At 52.9% G+C, this 18,096-nt stretch overlaps 1 protein-coding gene and 1 long non-coding RNA gene across 5 annotated transcripts in view; one reads left to right on the top strand and one right to left on the bottom strand.

Annotated features, from left to right (window-relative positions):
* Nol4l (nucleolar protein 4 like) overlaps nt 1–18,096 on the bottom strand; it is a 119,893-nt gene that overhangs the window by 9,513 nt on the left and 92,284 nt on the right. For 3 of the 4 annotated variants that reach the window (XM_034495149.2, XM_076930017.1, XM_034495150.2), the window contains 3 exons: nt 2,938–3,215; nt 274–459; nt 2–193 (listed from right to left, as the gene is read on the bottom strand). In XM_034495149.2, coding sequence (XP_034351040.1) covers nt 2–193; nt 274–459; nt 2,938–3,215 — 656 coding nt within the window. The remainder of the gene's footprint in view (nt 1; nt 194–273; nt 460–2,937; nt 3,216–18,096) is intronic. The other variant, XM_076930016.1, reaches the window with a different exon arrangement.
* On the top strand, nt 3,374–6,002 carry LOC117703498 (uncharacterized). The gene is made up of 2 exons (XR_004606171.2): nt 3,374–3,995; nt 5,145–6,002. It is a non-coding gene; the product is annotated as an uncharacterized LOC117703498 (long non-coding RNA).

Genomic DNA, 18,096 nt, shown 5'->3' on the forward strand with positions numbered 1-18,096 from the left:
CCATCTCCATGCCATTCTTCTTCATGCGGCGGCAGGACTTGAGGTATGTGCGAATGCGCTTGCGAGCCCGCTCCTGGAACTCAGGAAATTGCCGGCTGCATGACTCAATGATGGCCTGGATCTTCTCCTTGGGCTGCTTGGAAATGGGTACCATTCGGTCCAGGTTCTCATCCACGAATAGCCGCACGAACATCTGGGGAGACACAGGCCATGGGAGGGGGCTGGCCCTGCCTTAGACCCATCCGTGTCCCACCAGCCCTGCCTGGTGCTCACATTGAAGGCCTTGAGCCGCTCAGGGTCCATGCCCTCTGAGTCATTCATCTTGTCATTGTCCTCATGGTCATCATGGTCATCGTCGTCGTCATCTGCTGCGGGGGCCCGGCCCACTGTTAGGTCCTCAGGACAGCCACTGACCTCGGTCTTGATGGAATCATAGCTCCCAGAGCTGTAGGGGGGCGACTGAAACCAGGCAAGAAGCAGCGACAAATCAGGTGGTTGCCAGCTTGGTCTCCCGTGGTAAGCTTGGGGACCAGGTAGGTGAGCTCACCCAGGTCCCCACCACAGGTCCTGAAGATCCTCAGCAAGCTAACCCTACTTCCCACTGTGAGCTGAGAGCAACAGTTCTGCCCTCAGTGTCTGGAGGCCCGACTGAAATAGCACACAAGGGCCTTGCCTCTTAGAGGCAATGGGTAAAGTGTCGGAGCCGCTCCCTCGGTGGCAGTACCCACATCAGGATCTGCCACGTTGAGGGAAGGACACCAGAAAAGATTGCAATCAGCCAGCCTCTCCTATGTGCCAGGATGTGTTTGGGCTTCCAGGGTTCCTCCTGGATCCCCAGGGGACTGCAGCCTTGAGTTAACAAGTGAACTGTCACCAGAGCAGCAAATGTGCAGTCTATCGGGGAGGAGCAGATGGGCTGGGAAAGGGAGCCAGCCAAGGCAGTAGGGCCACAAAGCAGGGTGCCGTCCCCAGCTCCCAGGCCAGGCTGTTTCTGCCTATCTCCCAAGAGATTGATCTGAAGCCTGGGAAAACAGGTGTTCAAGAAGGGAGAGAGTAGAGCCAGCCTGCTGTGGCCCAGTTTTGAATGGGGAAGGACTTAAGCACTGGGCTCCCACACAAATCCTTCCCCAGTCACACTGCAGGCAAAGGTGGAAGCTGCTTCCTTGGTTGGTAGTGTTCGTTCTAGGACTGGTCATATTATGGGAAGGACACAAAAAAAGATTCCCTTGAGCCAGCCCCTTCTGTGTGCCAGGATCTATTTGGGCTTCTGGGTTTTCTCAGCCTTCACCGTCTGCCTGTTTCTCCTTGGACTAGGGCTTCTGCTTTCTCCTGCTTCCCAGCTACGAGGTTGCCCCTTGTGACCCAGCTCCATAATACCTTCCTACCCTCAGCACCCTGGCTCTGAACTGCTGTCATTTGCTTTTTAAAGTCTGCATTTGTGGCATGCCCTGACTTCAGCATCTCTTCTCTCAAGGACACTGACATGTAGTGGGTAAGTTGGACCCAGGAGAACATGCAGTTGGTCAGGCACAGTGATGTAGCCACTGCCTGGCCTAGAAGGACCTGGTGCTTCCTGAGGAACAACTCAACAGAGACATGTGGCCTGGTGCCTCTGGCCCTCAGACCCCTTTCGCCCACAAAGACTTAAGGGGCAGAACTCCAGCTCTCCAGAATAACAGCCTGGGGTCAAAACATCTACAGGGCATAGGGCTAGCTACTAGCTGGCTCTGGATGAGTGAAATCTGCAAGCGATTCTTTAGTTGAATCCTCTGCCAGGGCCAGAGCAGAGTAAGAAAGCTGTCAGGAGCCCTCAGTGCCTTCCTCTGTGCCACTGTATGGCCATGGTAGCAAGTGAGTTGAGGGCTCTACTGAGCCAAATTTGTCTCCACCCTGGGACAGCTGCTCTGTCTGGTCTCTGTACCTACTTTTGGGCTGATCCCCCATGGACTATGCTACACACATGGCACCAACTCCATCCTATCCCTTTAGGTCATATCCTGAGCATGTGTCCCATCTCACCCTAAAAAAGAGACAGACCAGGGCAGAAGAGTCTGTAGACAGTAGGCATATGGGTTCAGAGGGGCAGAGGTGAGGAGGTGCCCCTGGAGAGCTGGCACCTGTCAGGAGACTGTGTGGAATTATGGGCCATGATAGAGGACCCACTTTACCCACCCCTATACCCATATCTGCTTGGTCAGGAGAGAAATTCCACACCCCTTTTCTGCATCATCTGAAAAATGGGGACAGGCAGACAGATTAGCCATGCGGCATGAGGTCTGTGCTGCCATTTCACAAGGTGTGTGTAGAGGGGAAGGAGGGTACAAGCCATGGTGCGTGCATGTGAGGTCAAAGGGTAACTGTGCAGTCGGTTCTTTTCTTCCACCTTTATGCAAGCTTGGGGGACCACATTCAGATCACCTTTAACAACTGGACCCTTTGTAAGGTTTTTAATTTTTTATTCTTTAGGTCTTATTATTATGGTAGCTTGGGCTGTCCTGACCTTAAACTCTCTATGTAGCCCAGGTTGGCTTTCAACTGCACTGCTCCTGCTTCAGGCAAACTCTGAGTAGTGGAGTTACAGGTACGACTCTCGTGCTCAGCAATGTCTTACAGTTCTCTGTCACAAATGTGCCACTTGCTGCTATTCTTTACAGCAGACTGTGTTCTGGGGAAGGGAATGAGCCACAGGAACACACATTACCTGCCACTTCTCTATCAAAGCAGGAATCATCAGACCCATTTCACAGATGAACACTTGTCAGTGTAGTAAGACCTATTTGGGGCAGGCACCTTCAGCCATCTGCCTGTCTAGTACGGCTCTAGGAAATCATGGTAAAGGGACCACAAATACTGCCCTGCCTCAGTCCCAGCTCTACTACAGCATGTATGACTCCAGCCTCCCAGCATCCCAGAGCACACAGCCTGCGGCCCACACACCTCAGGGGTGCTCTTTACCCCATACTTGACGCGGCTCCGCAGCCCGTCAGTGCCGCAGCCATCTGAGGGGTAGGACGGTGTGCCCAGGGTTGCACCGGGAGCGAGCTTCTCACACAGGTTAATGGGCTGGTCCTCAGCAGCAGCAGTGAAGTCCATGGGGGCTGCAGCTCCGTTACCATTCATCTCGGGGAAGGTGGGATCACCCTGGGTGCTGCTCGAAGTGGATGGGTTCAGGGTAGAAGAGCCGTTGCCGCTGCCGCTCTCAGACGAGGAGTCATCTGGAACAAGAGCCGCGGGTGAGGTCCTGTCCCTTCACCCACCGTCCACAGAGGCCCTGCGGTGTGCGGTGGCCTTGGCAGCTCCCCCAGAGTACCTGCACTGTTATCCTTGCAAAGCCGAAATGCGCTCTGCTCTCTATAGCAGCTGCTCAGTGAGACTCGGGCTTACTACCAGGGCTGAGGCAAGAGCAAGGAGTGGGGCCACTAGGAGCTAAGTGGTGTGATCAGCATACGCAGAGCTAGAAGTTTCTCTTCATCTCCAAACTTACAAATGCCAGAGACAAGCTCCACATCAGGCAGCCTACACAGGTCTTCAGACTTCCAGGGCTGCAGAACTAGCCTTACCTTGTTGCTCAAAACTGCCTCCCCCCTCTTCCATCTTCATGTCCTTCTGCACAGGGGGTCATTGAATTTCTCCTTCCTCTATCTGACAGCTCCACTGCCAAACTCCTTATCCATCCCTGCCTTCCTCTACAGAGTCTAGCCAGAGTTGTAGCCTCTGCCCTCTGTGCCTGGCCAAGTGGCCTCGGATAGCCCAAAGCCAACTGCTGAGTCTGGGGCTGTATCTCCTGTATTTTCAGCTGGTCTTCCTGGGTTCTTGATGCGGGAGCCCCCTGCTGTGGAGAGTACAACACTGCAGGATCCAGAGGGTAAACTTCAGCTCCGAGGGAATATACATCGTTAGATAAATCCCAGGATTCTCTCTCCACAGGTCCCAGCCTCCTGCTTCCTTAGCTGGGGCCACAGCAGCTTCTCTAGACCTCCTGGGGTCACTGTCAGGTGAGCACCCATGTGGATACCAATGGAGCTTAGGGATCCTGGAGGCTCTGCAGCTAAACCCAGCAAGGGAAGGGGAGGGGTGGCAAAGGGAACCCTGACCATATCCTGGACCACCCTTTTCTCCAGGATGGGGTCGCGCTGACCCCACCCCCACTCCTGTAGCCAGCAGATTATAAAGACTTAGTCCCCAGTGTTGAGCACTGGGCACACGCACCGCCTGAGTGTCCCCATGGTGACTGAGCAGCTCTAATACTCCAACCAATCACTTGCCTCTCAGCTGCCTGAGGGCGGGGCCAGTCTGCCCATCAAGCAGCCCAGGGCCCTGAGTAGAGGGGGATGGGGAACGTGTGGTGCAGTGGCATTCCTCCCCTCAGCAGCCGCAGATCACCTGGGCAAGGCTGCACCACCCAGGCCACCTTTAGGCAACACTGCTCCACCTTCCCTTTATCCTGTGGGCTTGATTCCAAGCCCTATATCTGGGACCTCCCTGCCTTAGCCCTCTGCCCTCTAAGATGGGCTGAGATCGTCCTCTGGCAGTATAGCCTAGACGGTTAAAGAGAAAAACAATTATCTGATAACATTAACTGAGCAACTACTGTGTACTGGTCCCATCCTAGATGCAGGAGCAGTGATGACTAAAACCAGGATGCTGGTATGCCTGGGGGCCCAGCTACATTTTAAGAAAGTTTGACAGTAACTGGAGAGTTGAGGTATGACAGGTGGCACCTGCTCAGCAACCATCCAACCCCACATCCGAGAGCTTCTGTTATCCATGGCACCTCCACAGCCCAGACCTACCCATCTCAGGGCCTCCCTTTGCCACTGCTAGCCCATCCTGGACTTCTTGCTCTAGCCTCATGACCTTGCAGCCTGCCCTGCTGGCTCCCACCCTAACCCCCTTAGTACCTGGGTCTCTAGGCTGGGTTAGGGTGTCATCTGCCCTGCCCCTTCAGGTTGGGCCCATTCCAGTGGGGGCTTTCATGGCCTGACTGCCCTGCTGCCTTACCTGGGGAGGAGGCACCACTGACTTCCTAAGTATCACCCAGACAACCACTGGTAGAGCTCCGGCACCTGAGAGGCTCCAGCACTGAGGTCTAGGGAACAAAGCTGAAAACCCACCTTGGCTAATTAGCTTCTTTCTGTTCTTAGCCGCTTCCAAGTTATGCCTTCTACTCTGGGACCATCACCCATAAGCCACTTGACCGACCTGGAAGGGCATAGATGCCTTCTCTGGAAGAAGAGGCTGCTTTTCATCAGACACCATGCCAACAGTCACTGCATTTACCACAGGCACCAAGGCTTTAAGGGCAGCTACAGTGTCATACCCTGCATGGGGACAGAGAAGGACCTTGTCTGCCTGCTTGGAGCAAGCAGCATGTTTGTGGCTGTGGAGCTGCCCAGCACACACAGGGCAATCCTAGGGTCTCAACCAAGGTCCAAGTCAGCTGTGTTGAGAAGCTGCCAACACTAGCACCTCAGCTGCAGGCCCAGGCTCACGCTGCCTGAGGGGCACCCATCTCTTTATTGTCAGATACCATCCCTGTCTGGCAAGGCAAGTGGCTGAATGGATGAGGCACCCAGGATACCAGAGCCTGGGAACTGCTGTGGCCACGGACTGCAAACATACAGAAGGAACTGGAACCCAAACCATTATGTAAATATCCAGAATTAAAATCTCAGAGGCCAGTGTACACTATTAGAACTTTTGAAAGCCCCTAGAAGTGAATAGGTAAAGTGTGATCTAGCCATCCAATAGAAGACTTGACTTTGAATGAAATTTAGATACATGCTGCTGCAACATGGAGGAACCATAAGGACATTATGCTATGTGAAATAAGACAGACACAAAAGGATAAATAGTGAATGATCCCACTTAACTGCACAGGCTAGAACAGGCGCATTCACAGAGGCAGAGGGTGAAGTGGGGCTCCCCCACGCCTGAAGAGGGGACACAGAGCTGCTGTCTGGCATGATGAGAAGTTTGGGAAATAAACAGTGCTGACTATAGTTTCAAGTATACAGCCCAGAGGGCTTGTATTTATTTTGCCACAAAAAAAAAACCCTCCAAGCCAGTGGGTCCTCATGTTACCCAGGCTGCACCTGGGACAGGCAAGACACAGCCCGTGTCTGAGGGAGGGAAAAACAATTACAAAAAAGCCCACATTCTGCAACCCTCCCCAAGTCTTGCCTAGCGTTGTTGGGGTCCCACCTTGTGGGCTAGCTCCTGTTTTTAATACAGCCTGATCCAGTGCCACCTAACAAGAGGCCCGAGGTTCCCAACTGGAGAGGCTGGCAAGTTTTGGCATAGTATAGAGGTGCTAAGAACAGGGTAGATATCACCTATGTGATCTCAAAGGAGGCCACCTCTCTTTGTGCCTCAATTTCTCTTTCAAATGACCCTTACATTGGTAACATAGCAATTATGGCATCATCAACTCTCCCTGGCATGGCGCAGGTACTCAGAAGTGAAAGCTGGCTTCTTTTACCCAACACCCCTTCCTCCTTCCTCACCTGCTTCCTAGGCTGTGTCCCCAGACATCAGTAGTTAGCACTGCAAGGGGATCACGAGCTGAGGGGCACATCTCCTGGTCCATACACTGCTCTACCCTTCCTTCAGAGCTTCCATGAACATCCTCTCCCCAGGGAAGGCTCCGACCGTGCCTATCCCATCTCACCCTGGCAAAAGCCCTGGCTGCTCTTCCATACAACTCATCCCAAGGAAGTTGGCTCTACAGCCACATTGTCCATCAGCCCCACGAGTGTAGCCGTGGCCCCCTTTCTCCCATTGGGCCACAGGGCCTACTGCCATGCTCTCCTCTTGCAGCTCAACCTGCCATCTCGCTGCAGCCTTGGCCTTTTGTCCTTCCATCACCTCTTGCTGCTACATTGTCTCTGGTTCTCCAGACCTTGTTCTTTACTTCCTGTTCCTTTAATTCTGGGTCTTTGCTTAAAGGTTACTGTGTCAGGAAGCCCTCCTCCACCCAGTCCCCACATTGACATGCTAACCTCTTTACCTAGTTTTCCAGCAGGCTTACCTCCTCCTCACTCTCCTCATTCATTGTGTCTGTAGCCAGCAAGTAAGTTGCCCCTGGGCCTTGGCAGGGCTTGGTAGTTAGGCCTAGATCACTCCTGCTTCCCTGTAGTCACACTCCTGCTTCTGGCAAGGGCACCTGGGTCTTCTGCGGTTCCTCAGGGTAAGCATGTACCCCAGGCCTGGCCAGCAAACATGACCCATTATAGCCACTGGTAAAAAGCCATATAACCAAGCTGTTCCCACAGAAGTCAGACTTGATCTTTTCTACCTGGAGGCAGTTAGACCTGCTAGGCAGGGGCCCTATCCTGGGGCAATCTAGAGACAGGTTGACACAAATTTCCAAAATCCGGATATGCCTTAAACCAAAGGTAATCCTGGACTATTTGGTTATGAGAGCAGAAACTTCCTTATTGTCAAAGCTAGCTGGAGGCCACTTTATATCACGTGGGTCTGCTTTGGTCTCTGAGTAAATGGGGCTAGGGGCCAAGACCTGGGAGCTGGACTATATGCTTCCCACCTATCCTGGGGCTGCTGGTACTGCTCCAGGAATGGGCCAGTCTCACCTCCTACCCCACATGGTTCAGGAAGAGGGGACAGGGATCCAGCAGCTAGGATATGTTCCATTGCAAACTCTTCCTCACTCTCAAGAAACACGACTTAAGAGGCACCCAACACCCTTTGCCTGAATGGCATATGGTGGGCTGGGCCGGTGTTTTCAGCTTGCCTCACTCTCAGCCTGACCTTGGGCACAACCACCTCCTTGGCTCCTCTTATCTGAAGCCCAGGGAGTTGCCGATGACGCCCTTTTGGGCTCCAGTGTTTTATGACACCGTGAAATAACCAGCTGGCCCCACAGCACTCAAGGCCTGGTGTCCTGGCCCTTTTGAAACTATGGCCTCTCCTCTGGGGTATTCTTAAGGACCTACTCAGACCTGGAACTGGAAGTGGAAACACAAGGTGTTCAGGTGACCCTCTTGTCCCCACCTGGTCCTTCTCTAGAGCATGCACCTACCTGAATCCAGAACAGCACCGGCAGGGTTCAGCTGCCCCACCTGTGACTGTGTGAACAGCCTAGAGAGCTGCCCTGGAGGCTTTCGTGAAGCAGGAGGAATGTTTCCCTTCTGTCCATTTCCACAAAAATGGGCATCCACATCTTGGCAAAGGGTGACTCCCCAAGCTGAGAGGACCCAGAGCCCACCACCTGTGCCTGGAGAGCCCGAGGGCAGGGGAGGCCTGCCATGCCCATCCACTGTAACAGGGCGATGTGTTGCTATTCAAATGGGAGAATTAGTGATGAATGGGGGAAATTGTTCCTCCTTCTGTCCCGTCTCCAGAAGGAGACAAAAACTCCTTTTACCTCAGCAAACAATGCCCTTATGTGGGCGCCAGCGCCCTGCAGCCTGCACAGGCCCAGCTCTGTGCAAACCGCCAATCACCACTCTGGGCTCTGGGGCCACAGCCAGCGGGTACCCTTCCCCAGTGGGCAACCCACACCAGCCCCTAAGCAGAGCTGGAGAAGGTGGCAAGGCCACAAGAGCCTACTACATGATTGGTGTACAGGCAAGCTGCTTGCTGTAGCAGACAGAGGTGGAGGGCTGGAGGAAGCATGGGCCCCTTGGTGAGGCTCTGGTCAAAGCAGCAGCCAGGCAGGGCTGAGGAGGGGCATCAATAATTCACACACAAAAGCTGGGAGCCAGGAAGGAGGTAGGGAAGATGAAGTGCTAGAGTCAGCAACACCCCTCCAATACCCCCACCCCAGGAGCCGTACGTGCCAGGCAGGAGTCGCTAAGGGTCTGGAAAGAAGGTCTGGGCTGCAGGCTGGCACACTGACTCCTCTGAATTTGGGGTGTACACCTCACTAGGGCACTCTACCTCATTCCTCACCCCTGCCTGCTTTGACAAAGGCCAGTGGCCTGAGTAGTGTTTACACAATGCATAGTTCCAAGAAGCACCAAGCTCCTGGAGCCCATCTGTGTTCTCTGAAAGCAGGCAGAGGGACCAGGGGTCAAATGGGGGCCAAGGGATCCAACTGCCCTAGGTGATAAGGCTACATTGGGCATGTGACCAACCACATGAGGCCCATATTCTCCACTTGATCTTCAGGCTCTGCTGTCACCCAGCTGTCTCTCTTAAGCTCCCTGGTTCTTTCCCTGTGGTTAATCAGCCCAGTAGGCCAAAGCTTAGGATCAGAGAGACCATGTCCCCCTCTTAGTGTCTACTCTTTTTTACTGGGGGCTTTGGGGGAGGCAGGGTATCACTAATCCCATGCTGTCCTTAAACTAGTAATATAATTGAGGATGACCTTGAATTTCAGATCATCTTGCCTTCACCTCCCAAGTGATTAGAGATGTGCACCACCAGGGTCCAGTTTATGCAGTGCTGATGAAGGAACCCAGGCTTCTATGAATGTTAGGCAAGGACTCAGCAACTGAGCCAGATCATTGGCCCACTCGTGTTTCTTAACACACAGCCCATGCCTCCACAGTGCACTGCATCTCAGCATCTCTGTCTTGCTCTCAGGCCAGTGCCTAGGCTCTCAGTGATTCTAACCATGCAAGTGCTCGTATTTTCAAAGTAGGGTGGGGGTTGTTTGGAGTTTGGTGGTGGCTTTCTGTACAGTGCTAGGAACCCAGAGCTTCATGTATGCTAGGCAAAAACATTAATTTTAACAATGTAATGTGAAGTCATTTGTAACGGTGCAGTCCTGTAACTCACATAAGACTGAGGCAGGAGTCTACACATAGGAAGTTCAAGTCCAGCCTGGGTTATGACTCAGGACCCTGTCTCAAAAAAGGAGACCAAGTTTCTTTTACCTAATAAACCCAACATATTTCAACAAGTAATTAGTAACATGTTTCTGTTTTCATGATAAGGCCAGTAAAACAGGTGTATCTCGATGAATGTCACATACCTCTGCACTAACCCTCTCTGAATGTTCAACAGTTGCGTGTGAAGGAAGTCTCACACAGCCCAGGTCTGCAGGGACCCCAGGGTCCAGGCCCCTGAGAAGTTCCAAGCTACAGACAACAAGGTATTAGGGCATGTGACCTAGGCACTGACACCACTTTTGTTGGTGGGCATGGACACTAAGTATGCACCAGATCTGAGTGTCTGGCTCTGGGTGTACAAATATCCCTTTACAGGAGACTGCTCAGTGAAGGGCCAGAGGCTCCCATGGTAGTCACCAGTCTCCCAGAGTGAGCAGCACCATCCAGATGGCTTCACAAAGAATGCCTCACCCCACCTTGGATTTCCCCAATACACACTGGTAAGTTACACTCAGAGGAAATGCTCCCAGTATGGAGCCCTTGTTGGTCTGTTTTCCCAGGCCCACCACTTTCTCTTCTTGCTGCAGGCCAAGCACAAGTAATGAGAAATAAATACCAACTTGAAGTGCAAAGCTCTAAGCTAGGCTCCCTACAGCCTGCTATCCCCAACCCCCCCAAATCATTTATTCTGAGAGTAAGCTGTGCCACTTCAGGGTGCTGTGTGTGAGTGATTCACCGGGCAGGGCCCTGCCTGGGAGCTTGTGTGTGGAGTTGACAGGCCCCTGGCAACCCTTCCTGTCCTCCCGGAAGCTGGTCTAGGGATGGTGCATCCTAGTCCTTAGGTCAGGGTGATGACGATAATGACAATGTGGCCCAGCTACTTCCTGGTTCCTGGAAGAGTCATCCTCAAACAACTCAGGCCAGGGTGGTACCTGCCTGTATGGCCCTAGCTAGCCCCTCTCCAGCACAGCAGGGCCATCCCAGCAGAAGAGGGGATCTAGATAGTGCTAGATCAGGGAGTCTGCTGGTGGCAGGCCTAGAAACTGCCAGATGGCTCCAAGGCCTGGGCTAATCTCCTGGGTCGGGGTGGAAGGGAGGGCAGGGTCTCCATCCCCCTGACTTAGCAGTAACCCTTACCCTGATGCACTCCAAAACTTCTCCTGACCTCATGTCCTTACCAGGCATCGAGGGGCCCCAGTAATGTAGACAGGCTCAGTGTAAGACCAAGCCCCACCTGATCCTGTGATAAAGGAGTTCTTTGGAGCTGTCTCCTAGCTCCTCTTGCCTTTGCAGGCCAGGTCTGGCCCAGCCTAGCACTGTGCTGTCTGCAGATAACATTTTTTTTTTGTGACCCAGGATTGCCTTATGGCCTATGGCCAAGCCCTGGAAGATCTGGAGCTCTTGGGTAGAGAAGAGAGAATCTCTACTGCTGTGGTCAGATGTTTGGTGCCTCAAATCAGAGCAAAGAGCTCTTGCTTTACAGGGGGTGAAGAGGGCCCAGGCCTGGCTTCCAGCCTCACGAGACATCACTTGAGACAAACAGGGTCAGGGTGATAGACTAGCCGAAGTCCCACAGTGTAGGGTAGAGTAGCTCCATTTAGAAGTTCACTGTGGGCAGTGAGGGGTGTAGATGGTTGTAGAATGCTATCTGCCATGCACAAGGTCCTAGGTTCAATCTCCAGTAATGCTGAGATTTCTTTAAAAGTAAAGATGGGGCTGGAGAGAGAGTTCAGAGAGCTCTGGCTGCTCTGCAGAGGACCTGGATTCCCAGCACCCACACAGTGCCTCACAACTATCTGTACCTCCAGTTCCAGGGGATCTGATACCCTCTTCTGAAGTCTATTGGCACCAGGCACACATGTAGTGCACAGACATATATGCAGGCAAAATATCCACACACATAAAATAATAAAAAGTTTTTGTTGTTGTTGTTTTTAAAAGAGCCCAATGTGGAGGCGGGCATGGTGGAGCAGGCCATAATTCCAGCACTCAGGAGGTCACGAGAAGGACTGAAGGCTTAGGGACCACTTGAACTGCATAATGAGACCCCTATATCAAACAAAGAGTGTCTAAGGTCATCCCAGGAGGCTGCAGTGGGTGCTGCTCCTTCCTCCCGTTGATAGTAACCAGAGCATTGTCCAATCATGAGAACTGAGTTCCCAGTGACTAGACGTGAGGGTCAAGAGCTCCAAACTCCAGATAAGTGCTGCTCCAGCACTGGGAAGACCCAAGTTGGCACAGGTATGGCCCAACACCCATGTCTCCCTTTCTCTACTAGTCTGCTAGTAGCAACTGCTGGCCCGAGCTGTCACTTGCTGGGGGTGCTCTTGGTGGTAGCAAACAGGACCTGGCTGCCTCTCCCCAGACAGCAACATTACCTCTCAGCTGTCTCCTCAGCCTGGGAACCGGAAGTCGGAAGAGGCTGTGTGCAGGGAGCGGAGGAAGCCCCCAAATAAATATGAATGTGTACTGTTGACATAGTCCTGGCCATGTCTCAGACCCATGCAAAAACCAAACTGACTGCCTTCTCCAGGCAAGCTTCAGGGAATTGACAGACCTTCCCTTCCAGGTTTGAGTGTGAATATTGACCATGTATGTAGGAAATGTCCACCACTGCTTTCTCCATCTGGATGTTTACAGCCTGAAGACTGCACCCCTACACAGACTGATCCTACTAAGATTAGCTAACCCTGCCCTTGATCAAGCTGTGTACCATAAACCCTGCCTCCTTGCTGCACTGTATGCAATAAGCACTCCTCTTTGTTCAACTCTATATATTATAAACGGACTGCAGTTTTTCTATCCCAGACCACCCAATTCTGGATTTCTGTCTGTTATCCATCTGTCTTTTCTTCATTCCATTGCTTCCCGTATCCAAGTCCAACTCCCTGGAGAACCACTGCAAAGACACAGCAGCTGTGAGTCAGTAGGCAGGGTCTTTATGGACTCCAGAGTCCCAGGCAGTCCCTGGACCTGTGGGTGGGGATGGGGCACAAGTTTCGAGAGCTCAGGGCCAGCTGTTTGACTAGCTTTTGTTTTGATCTTTGCTATAGAACTTAAGTTGTCCTCAAACTTGCTATGTAGCAAAGCTTACCTCCATTCACCATCCTCCTGCCTCAGCCTCAGCCTCAGCACTAAAGTTATAGGAGTGACCGCCATGGCCAGCTCTGGCTCCCTTTCTAAAGTACCAAGATCCTGAGGGTAAGGAACGTCACTCTATGTTTAGATAGAATGACGTGGGAAGAGGCCCATGGAGCCTGAGAAGGCTGAAGAAGCAGGACTGGGCCAAGCAAATCTGATGAAAGGTTCAGAGAATCTGGGAGAGGTGGAGGGCCTTTTGATCCCCAGTGACCACCGACACCACATGGTTTGAGCCTGAAGGAGCCAGTGGGCCAAGAGCCTCACTTCCAGCCTGGCCCATGACCCTTGCCAGTGCCCACACATCACCCAGTCCTCACAGTTCAGTAAGGTGGGCACAGGCATATCATCCAACCAGCAGAGAGGGAACAGAGGCAAGACCTGGACCTGCATCAGATAAGGAGAGCTGATGCCTGAGTCCTTCTTTCTCTGTACCTTCCCAGAGCCGAGGGAGGGAGAGAAGTGGGGGAGAGGAGAAGCATGGAGGATAGCACCTTAAGAGAAGGATCTAGCCAGGAGGAGGGGGCTGGACCATTGTAAAGTTTGAGCCAGGGTCTCTAGGACCCACCTGCTTACAGCTGATGCCCAGCTGGCAGAAGGCCCCACTCAAAGCAGCAGGAGCCAGAAGGCCTCAAGCCTTGGTCTTCAGACAAGAGTTCTAAGGGCACAGCAGAAGACAGGATCCACCTACAGGAAGCCAGGTCCAGAGGAGTTCTTGGGCCCACAGAAGTAGCCCTGAACCCACCCTGAACCTTCCTAATCTGTAGCATGGCTGTGGCCTCCCTCGCTTGCTTTCTTGGCTGCAGCTTAGGATCACAGGAAGTGTCTAGGCATTGGGATCACAGGTTCACTCTGCTTCCTCTGACAGGCTGCTGCCTGGTGTCTCCTCTAGAAGCACTTCCCTGGCTCCCATCAGTCCCTGGCCACACAATAGTTATTCATTGAGCATCTACACATGGCAAGGGCTGAGACAAAGCTTAGGACAAATGACTTGAGCCAGTTGCTTCCTGTGACCTAGACAAGCTATTTCCATGTCTGAGACCTCTCTGGAGGAACTCGGTGCATAGTACTGGGTCCTGGGGCCTGGGGCCTGGGGCCACAGTGGGCTTGGGTCACTTGGCAGACTGGACAACAGAACCAATCAGTGACAGGAAAGAAGGAAAAGCCGTTATTTAAGGAGAAGAGTAGCACAGTATGATCCTCCCACTAAAAGAGAGCGAATGACAAGTGGCCAGAGAAGCCTGAGGAAAGCCCCCCCAAATCAGGTAGCATTTTCCTTTCTTTTGTTCCTGCCCCAAATTCTCTGCAATGCACAAACTAGTGTAGTAAGGAAAACAGCAAGATCTATTTGTTTCCAAGCTGCCACCCTTGGAAAGGTGACAGCCCAGCAGGGTCCCCACTTCCCTGTGCCAGATGCTCTCCAGCCAAAGCCAAGACTCTTTGGAGACAAGAGAGGACTGATAACCTTAGGGGACACTTAATCAGACTGTTGAGAACCCTTCCCTGCCTCCACCCAGGGCAGTGCTGGGCACCAGGGGGCGGCACTGGCCAGCAGGAAGTAGGAGTCCCAACCTAACTGAGGGAAGCGCCCATGTCCAGCAGGTCCCCAGGGACAGGCTGTAGGAGGACCTCATCTGAGAAGGGCACACATTAGCTCTGAAAGGCTCTAGTGCCCTGCATAATTCCTACCAGGCAACCCCCAACAGCCTGTGTGCAGAAGGGCGGAAGCAGGACCCTCCACTGTCCCCTGGCGCGAGCTTCCTGTCTGACGGTGGAGGTGGGGATGAGTAATGTCCGTTCCCTGCCCCCATGCATCCCTTCTGGAGGGCAGGCCTCAAAATTTTCCATTCAGGAAGGGGCACTGTGAGAGGCCTAGTCAAATCATGGCAGGGGAAAGGAAGGAGGAGCTGCAGACAGGGTTGGGACCCTGGCCCTGCACCACCACCCTTCAGGACCTCATAGCTTACCTCCAGATGTACACACACCCACACCTCCATCCACTCACTCACTCACTCACCAGCACTTTTCCAACAAATGCCTTGTGCTCGGTCCTGGGTTATGGTCCCTGGGGTGCTAACTGTATGAGGGGAAGACTCGGGCATTACACAAAGAATCCCACAAATGGGTAATAGACAAATAGGATAATAGACTCTTCAGCTCTAAGGCAATACCAGACCTCAAGGGCTCTGCAATCTCAAGTGTCTCTGGCAACTCATAGGCCAGAAGCTTTCCCAGGCTTTTAGCACACGCAGAACCTTGGCAGACCCAAGTCAAAGTTCGAAGCCAACAGCAGGTCTTGGGGTACGCATGGGTAAGAGACAGGAGGAAGCGTGTGTTACTTTTAATGTATGAGGACCCTTGCACTTCATACAAAATGCCTGCCAAAGTAGAGAAGGAGGGAGCCTCTCCTGGTGCTGACCAGACTGCCCTGTGAGAAAGGACAAGATTGATGTCCTCGCACTGGCAGCCACAACCCCAACTAAGAAAGCCCTGTGAAATGAGGCTTGCTACCACCACCCACAGCTACAGGGACCCAAGAACAGGACCTCAACAAAGAGGGTGGGGAAAGTACCATGAAAAAGTCTGGAGAAAGAGGGCTGGAGACGGGGCTAAGAGCATTAGGAGGGTATGAGACAGACACAGGTCTAGAGGGGAAAGCCGGCATGCTCTCCACTCTTGGGACCTGCCCTTCCAAGGCCCAGCCTCCTCCTGCCTTTGTTAAAATTTAAAGAGAGAAGCCAGGAGTGGTGCATAGGTCTGTGACCCCAACACTCAGGGCTGAGGGGAGAGGACTGACGACACTAGTTTAAGGTAAATCTGGGCCATACAGCAAGACCCTGTCTCAAAAACAAACAAAAACAAACAGAGGGGCCCTAACTGACTAATCCTAGAGGTAAAACCTGTACAAGCAGCCTGGCTTCTTGCCATCGCTCTTGATTGTATGGCTCAGGTCGACAAGGGTGGATGTGCCCAGAAGCCCTGCAGGCCTCATGGGCTGGGGTGCTGTCTCAGAAACAAAGAACCCAACTTGTCCCTAACAAGGAGGGGGCCTCTATTTCCCTAGCTGCCAAGCTCAGGGGCAGTCTCTATAAATGTCAGCTTGCCTTTTCATTTGGGCCACAAACATTCAGCAGGCCCTAGTAATGGGCCAGACATGCAGCTGGAGGAGCACAGGGCAGAGCAGAGGCCAGCACTGGCACAAAGCACAAGGTACCTTACAGAACTAGGGGAGGAAGGGAGACATTCAGATGCCTCTCCATCAATGTGCTCCAGAAGACTAAGAGCCAGGTTGGGTTACAGGAGGGTTCTGGGATAGACACACAAGCAGAATTATGGCTGGGTATGGAGTGCATTACCAAAGCCACCTGCTGGGTTTGTTCCCACCCCTCGTCCTTCAAGAACAATAAGAGACATGGTCTCACCAGGGTTCACTCATGGGGGCCAGATTTCAGCCCACATCTACACTATCCATACATTCTGAGACACAGCTGAGACACAGCTAGAAGGCTGTACCACGACTTCAGGCTATATTCATGACCAACCAACACCCTGTGGGAAATCCTTTTACACCTTGATCACAAGAGACTAGAGCAGCTGGCTGATACTCTTGTACTGGATTTAAGCTGGTCTCTGGCTACCATATCAGCCTCCAGATTCAGCCACCGATTCATTAATTAAATTGGTGGATCATGGTCAACACCATCCTCCCTGTTCCTAGCTCTCCTGTTTGCCCTCATAAACACTAGTTCTATCAGCAGGCAGCCTGCCTATGTTATGTCCAGTGCCCATAGCCAGGAGCCTGCGATATATGTGACTCTACCCTGCAGAGGTGGCTGCAGGACAGCTTAACCCCAGCAGTCTCTGTTTCATCTGCACTGCATCATCACCAAGTTCTAGATCACAGCGAGGGATACCAAGGACAGTACAGCCCTCATAGAAACCCCCAGCTGATCTGCTTGAGTACCCTGAGGAAGAACCTCAGTCCACTAAGATGCCAAGTTAGTGTTCTCGGGCCGTGGCCACAGTTCCAAAGGGTGCAGCACACAAACAGCACAAGCAGACCTTTCAGAGACTGAGACAGTCTCAGTACTCAGGGCTTGAGAACAAGCTCCAGCTCTTCCTTGGGAAGGCACCCAGGGTGCCTGCTAAGCAAGGCTGCTGGGTGTGGCTCAGTCAGCTCACAGGAGGCTGGAGGTCAGCTGCTGGGTTGTCCCAGCCCCTGAGCCCCTGTGTGGTGGCCCCCACTGGGCTCCACCCCGTGGGAATGCCAGAAGGCAAAAGTAGTCTGGAGGCTCACAGCACGAGGGGGTCCTGCTGACGTGGAGACATCAAGGCACAAAAAGCCTTTTCTTTTCCAGCAGCCTCACACCCCACTCCTCACTTAGCCACCCCCGGACTACCCAGTCCCAGGCCCAGCCGCTTCCAGCGGCCTGCATGCTAGACTCCTCCCAGACAAAGCCAGACTCAGGCCAGGAGGGAGGACCAGCGTGTGGGTTCTGCCATGGAGATGAACTTTGACCCAAACACCACAAGGCTCCTACCCCTTATTTACTCTTTAAGACTCACCCTTTTTTTTTTTTTTTCAGAGTTAACATTACACCCCTTTTCAACCCTGTACCTCCCTCCCACATTCCAAGCCCTGACCTTTGACCCTCCTAATTACCAGCTCCTACACCCCAGTTCTCTGTAGCCCAGCTTTGGGCTCATCCCTTAATCCTAGTCACCTCCTTCAGGCAGCTCGGCCTACAGGCACTATCTATCCCACACTTCTAACCTGGTCAGGCCGAGCTGACCCAGGGCCTAAGGCCCATTCCCAGGCTTTACATGGAGCCATGGAGTGGACCTCTGTTATCTGACTTTGTCTCTCCAACCCCAAGAAATAATCCAGAGATCCCGGCCAGGTATCAACTGCCGGGCCACTGACCAGGTAGCCCTGTCCCAAAGCCAGCTCACCCAGGCCATAAGAACACAGCTCCAGGTCACACACATTCTTGATCTTTCCAGACCTGAATCATGGTAATTCTGATAGCCCCATCAAGAGCTTAGGTAAGAGCAAATAGATAAGAGATTAGCCCCCCTCCATCCCCCAGCCTGGGGGCCCTGCATGAGAGAACAGCCTGCTCTCTCTGGGGCAGTGGGGACTGCAGAGATGCTGACAACA

The sequence above is a fragment of the Arvicanthis niloticus genome, chromosome 2, assembly GCF_011762505.2.
Source record: "Arvicanthis niloticus isolate mArvNil1 chromosome 2, mArvNil1.pat.X, whole genome shotgun sequence".
Taxonomy (NCBI): Eukaryota; Metazoa; Chordata; class Mammalia; order Rodentia; family Muridae; genus Arvicanthis; species Arvicanthis niloticus.